Raw genomic sequence first — 5,719 nt, 5'->3', positions numbered from 1 at the left:
CATTAAGATTTTTATTGTTAGGGGTTCGAATCCCACGAATACCTTTTTATTTTTTTAATAAAAGAATAATTTTTTCCGAGATCTTTTTTCCCCAAAAAAGTTTTGTTGATCATAATTTCATGAAATTCAATAATGAGAGCTTTACTTTAAATACTTAATTCACAAATTGAATGTGATTTTTTTTAATATCTGAAACTATAGGCATTCTGCACGCCTTGTTCACCCATCTTCTTTACTGTGCACGATATTTATTTTTTCTTCAGATGCGCACTGTACTTATTGTAATCGTTTGTGTTTCTGAGCTGCTGTTAAGTGATGGATATATCGTGAATTATAAACACAGATGTGACTGTAATGAAGTCAGTCACGGTTGGCGGCGAGATGTGTGGCAGAAAGAAGCAATTCACTTTTGTTTCCCAAGAGGGCACGAAAACAAGAAGTGTGAAGTATTTGGTCAGTTCTTATAAATGCCCTTTTTCCTGTGAAATAATAATTATTGTAAATAATTAAAAATAAATAAATAAATATAAATAGTGGTATAAATAAGACTATGGCCTATTTAACGTTGCACTTTTATACAAATCTTGTGTTATGCTGATTTGATAAAAATTTTAATTCATATTCGAAAATTAACTTGTTCATATTCAAATACTTGTTATTCATATTGAAAAAATTTGTTATTCATATTCGAAAACTTATCATTTATACGAAAAAATCTTGTGATTTGTATTGAAAATGCTGATAATGTAGTGTTACTATAGGGCCACTCTCATCTCATCAAGATTCGAAGGAACAACATACTCGTACGCCATTGCATTTTCTCACTTTCGCCCCCTGCATCTTTGCCCTTGCCATTCAGCCTCGCACTGTAGCTTCTTTGCACATTCGCCTGTGCAATTTCGCTTTTAAAGACTACATTAAGTGTGAAGGTGGTTCCAACTGTAACACCAATTAACAAGGTTTTGATATAAATTACAAGTTTTAATGCAGCGTTTACATGCCATAAAGTTTCAGACGATTGCAAATTTTTTCGAGAAATTTAATTCCATATTTTCGACAAGGATGAAGATGTTTGATATTGTCAGATTATTCTTGTTTTAACCTCTTTTATATAGCCAAATAATTTTTGATTATATTATATGCCAACATTGCAAATTTGCCGACTTTGTAAATTCGTGACTAACGGGTGCTTTTCAAATCCACAAAGAATGAAACTTCATAAATTGTAATTCAATCACAGTATAGGAAATGCTTTAAAAGAGATAAAAATATATCTGGATGATAGAGCATTTGTAAACACTCATACATTATATCTTTATAATTCATGTAATAGATGCCGAACTTGTCGGAATCGACTGTACCCGCTATGGTAGAAACTACCATTTACAAGGAGGTTATCCAAACAGGATAGCGGAGTGCTGCGAGAAACAAGGTGATTTAAATTGTACATATCATTAAGAAATTGATTACGGTTAACAAAAAGTTTAAATTTGAAATAGCGTGGTAGTTATATTGTAAATGAATACGTTTTCCAGGGTTTATATCAGAGAAGACCACGATTTATGATTTTTTTTAAAATCAGAAATGAAATTCATTTTACAGGACAGCGACTTGTTAATTGTGAAAGAATAAATGCTAATTTCTCTCACGTCGAAAATATCAACATCATGTACTTCGATAAAGTCTTGACCAGGCTATATAGGTATTAGATTTAATTTAATTCCATAAAATACAATAAACGAATATGACTATAACTTTATTTTAAATACCGTTATCATATCCTCTATTCGTCTTATTATTATATATTTTTTATTTTTCAGCTTTATAGATAAAAGCAACCCAATGTTATTTCAAATAGAGTTGTGTGAAGTGGAATTCTTTGATGTACCAGTACCCACACCTTCACCAAACGGAAATACTTCATCACCAGTCACGACGAAATCACCAGGTGGAATTCCTGTTTCTATGCCCACGGACCCTCCAACACCTCAACCTGTGGTATAGGATTGTCCAGTTTCGAGGAAAAGCAAAAGAAGCCTGTTCATGTTTTTGTCATGTATGAGATTTACTATATGACCATTAATAAAAACATGATATAGATATGAACGTTTGCTTACTTGTTTGATAACCAAACCCAAGGTATCCAAACCCTCAAAGTGTAAATTTGACAGCTCAATTTTTACCCCACTAGGAATTTTCCTAATAATCATAGAAAATCATAAAAATAATATTATTTGTCCATAATAATCACTCTCTCTCTGTCTGTTCTTCTGCGATCAATTGTCTTTTTTTCTGACAACTTTTTTTATGATTGCTCTATAAAGTACAAATTTAGCTTAGTGATTGAATAGGCAGTAAGATGTATTTTGGTGCAAAATTTGATTCTCTATGTCATCCGGTTTGGAGGAAGAAGCATTATCATATCTACATGTATCTCTAAATGGGAAGCAAGTTCGTCTCACTAGTACGTACGTATGAAATTCAAAAGTACAATCTGTTATGAATCTGATACACTGTTTTATTATCTTATAATAAACCTTTTACCATTTATTCAATATTTAACGTATATCATTTCAAGTATTTATATCACTACTAGTATTTGCTAGTTAAATGTTTCATTGCTGTTACGGATAGATGATACAAACCAAAAAATATGGATGCCTGGATTGGTATAGACTTTTGGACTTATTTTGGTTTATAATACTGTATAAGTGGAAATTTTAACGAGACGCAAATTTAGCGATTTATCCCCCCTCCCCCCCCCCCCCAAAAAAAAATGGGTATATGTTTTTAGCGAGAAGTAATTTTAGCGGCTTACTGATGTCAGAAGAGATAGCTGTAACAACCGATACGGAATAAATTGTTAGCGATATTCAAATTAAGCGATCTCAAAACCCTAGTCAAAAATGCAAAAATTGGATCCTTGCTAAAAATTCTGCTTATCCGGTAATACAAATATGAAATTTCTAAAATATTAAGAAATTGTAAACTTTCTATGATGTTTAAGATTCTACCACTCTGTAATCAATCTTACAAATCTATGCAAGTTTTTATCACTTTACGGCATCTTATTCCGAAATTTTGAATGAAAAATTAAAATCTATGTGGTTAAACTTATTCATTTAACTTCTATAAACATGAAAAAAGTTGTTGTTTAAATGGTTTTTGAAAGAAAAATTGTTTGTATCATCTGTCCTTAAGAGGGCTTGGTGGTTGCAGCCATTTTAGACTTTAATCCTTCTAGGAATAAAGAGCTCTGCATAAAAATGAAAGAAACTGCATTAAATATTATAAGAACCAGAGAGTATTTTTCCTAAATATGCTCCAATACTAGTAAATCATATATTTTTAAGTAGATCTGCTTGCAATTAGTTGACCACCTAGTCCCCTCAAAATCATCATGTTGATTTATTATAGAGGCTAACATTGATGAATACGTGTTGCAATTAAAAAATCTACTTTTACATGTTTAAAAATAAGTAAATATTCAAAATCAACTGCTACATGTAATACTAACAGGTGTTAAGAAAGTATGATCCACAGTGAATATTTTTTGCAAATTTCAAAGTAGAACTAAAGAACTTATTTTTCCAGTCTAACAAAATCAAAAGATTGTGCTTCCGATTTATAGCAATTAGTTTCTTGCAGTTATAAGTTAAAGGATTTTATCCATATGAAAATATATATAAACATCTTTCACATAGGTATTTGAAAGGATAAATTGACCTGTATACTTATGATATTTCACAAATAAGCTGCATCCCTGATTTTCCTGCACAGATATCATCTATTTCAATTTAAAACCTCATCAGTAACAAGAATAGACTCTGTGAACATGAAATATCTTATTGCATTTCTTTTCGAAAATGAAAGAAAAATGTGGTATGAACATTCTTAACACCCTTTAGGATAATCTTTCAATAAATTACGATAATATTCAGCAAGATTAGTTTATTAATACCTAATCACTAGATTATTCTTGGATGATCCTTTATCCCGTTATTGTCTTATTATAAAAAAGAAAGAAAAAATAAGCATTAATTTTCTGATATCATCTGGAAAAACTGCCATTTATGAACTACATGCTAGAAGGGGGCATGGAGACTATAACTTCTTGGCACTGCCCCGCGTATTGAGTCTCTTCCATGTCATTCTCATTGTACTTAGTTTATTCTAGTAGCCAAAGAAGGTTTCAAAATATAGCGGGAAATGATAGCCCCAGGGGCCCTCTACCTTGCCCCAGTAATGATTTGAAACACACTTCATAGATAAGGGGTATAATAGCTGGCCTTTAACCCGTATATCAATATACAATGTGAAAAACAACAAAGTTCAGGTTAGCTAACTGGCCCCTTCCCTTCCCTGGGACCCTTCAAAAAGCTGGCAAGGGATTCTCCCAAGGTTCTTAACCTTTCACTAGTGTTAGTTTGTTCTAGTAGCCAAAGATGGTTTCAAATTGAATGCTTGAAATACCTCCCCCACCCTTGGTACCAAATGATGGTACCATTACAGCTCCAATTTGATAACAGGAAATGATAGTTCTAGGGCCCCTTTACCTTGCCATAGTAATGATTTGAAGCACACTTCAAAGATTAAATTGGTATAATAGCTGACCTTTAACCCGTATGTCAATATACAATGTGAAAAACAACAAAATTCAGGTTATCTAAATGGCCCCTTCTTTTCCCCGGTACCCTTCAAAACATTGACTTGGGATATTCCCTTAGGACCACCTATTACCAGTGTAAGTTTGTTCTAGTGGTCAATGATGGTTGAAATATGAATGCTTGAAATATGTTCCCCACCCTTGGCATCACTTGGTGGTACCACTACAGCTTCATTCTGATAGGGGTAATGATAGTCCTTGGGGTCTCTTTCTTGCCCCAGTAATGACTTGAAGCACACTTCAAAGATAAGGGGTATAATAGCTGACCTTTAACCCGCATATCAATAGACAATGTGAAAAACAACAAAGTTCAAGTTAGCTAACTGGCCCCTTCCAGTCATTGGAACCTGTCAAAAATGTGACAAGGGATATTCCTTATAATTAAGGTCCTGAAAATTCACTAGTGTTAGTTTGTTCTAGTAACCAAAGATGGTTTCAAAATGAATTCTTGAAATACGTCCCCCACCTTTGGCAACACTTGGTTGTACTGCTACAGCCCCATTCTGATATCGGGAAATGATAGTCCTAGGGGCCCTCTACCTTGCCCCAGTAATGATTTGAAACACACTTCAAAGATAAGGGGTATAATAGCTGGCCTTTAACCGGATATCAATATACAATGTGAAAAACAACAAAGTTCAGGTTAGCTAACTGGCCCCTTCCCTTCCCGGGAACCCTTCAAAAAGCTTGCAAGGGATATTCCCTAAGGTCCACCTATTTCCAGTGTTAGTTCTAGTGGTCAATGGTGGTTGAAAAATGAATCCTTGAAATATGTTCCCCACACTTGGCACCACTTGGTGGTACCACTACAACCCTATTCTGATAGCGGGAAATGAAAGTCCAAGGGGCCATCTACTTTGCCCCAGTAGTGACTTGAAGCACACTTCAAAGATAAGGTGTATAATAGCTGACCTTTCACAGGTATATCAATAAACAATGTGAAAAACAACAAAGTTCAGGTTAGCTAACTGGTCCCTTCCAGTTATTGGAACCTGTCAAAAAGTTGATAAGGAATATTCCCTAAGGTCCTTAAACTATCATTAGTGTTAGTTT

At 33.7% G+C, this 5,719-nt stretch overlaps 1 protein-coding gene across 1 annotated transcript; it reads left to right on the top strand.

Annotated features, from left to right (window-relative positions):
- The first annotated feature begins 237 nt into the window (after positions 1 to 237).
- On the top strand, positions 238 to 2,073 carry LOC133175972 (uncharacterized). The gene is made up of 4 exons (XM_061311133.1): positions 238 to 453; positions 1,334 to 1,432; positions 1,603 to 1,702; positions 1,821 to 2,073. The coding sequence occupies exons 1-4, from the start codon at positions 264 to 266 to the stop codon at positions 2,002 to 2,004; spliced, it is 573 nt and encodes a 190-aa protein (XP_061167117.1). The 5' UTR covers positions 238 to 263; the 3' UTR covers positions 2,005 to 2,073.
- Positions 2,074 to 5,719: the final 3,646 nt, after the last annotated feature.

Source organism: Saccostrea echinata, unplaced genomic scaffold (assembly GCF_033153115.1).
Source record: "Saccostrea echinata isolate AGI-Se365-2 ecotype Australia unplaced genomic scaffold, CSIRO_AGI_Sech_v1 ptg000064l, whole genome shotgun sequence".
Classification (NCBI taxonomy): domain Eukaryota; kingdom Metazoa; phylum Mollusca; class Bivalvia; order Ostreida; family Ostreidae; genus Saccostrea; species Saccostrea echinata.
The sequence above is the reverse complement of the archived record's forward strand: the minus strand, read 5'-3'. Positions and strand labels throughout refer to the sequence as shown.

What these genes read in the sequence shown, in the direction of transcription:
- LOC133175972 (XM_061311133.1), top strand. Translation starts at nt 264, where the DNA reads ATGCGCACTGTACTTATTGTAATCGTTTGTGTTTCTGAGCTGCTGTTA. An exon ending in CAAGAAGTGTGAAGTATTTG is followed by an intron (nt 454 to 1,333) that starts GTCAGTTCTTAT and finishes TTCATGTAATAG; the next exon opens with ATGCCGAACTTGTCGGAATC. An exon ending in GGAGTGCTGCGAGAAACAAG is followed by an intron (nt 1,433 to 1,602) that starts GTGATTTAAATT and finishes TTCATTTTACAG; the next exon opens with GACAGCGACTTGTTAATTGT.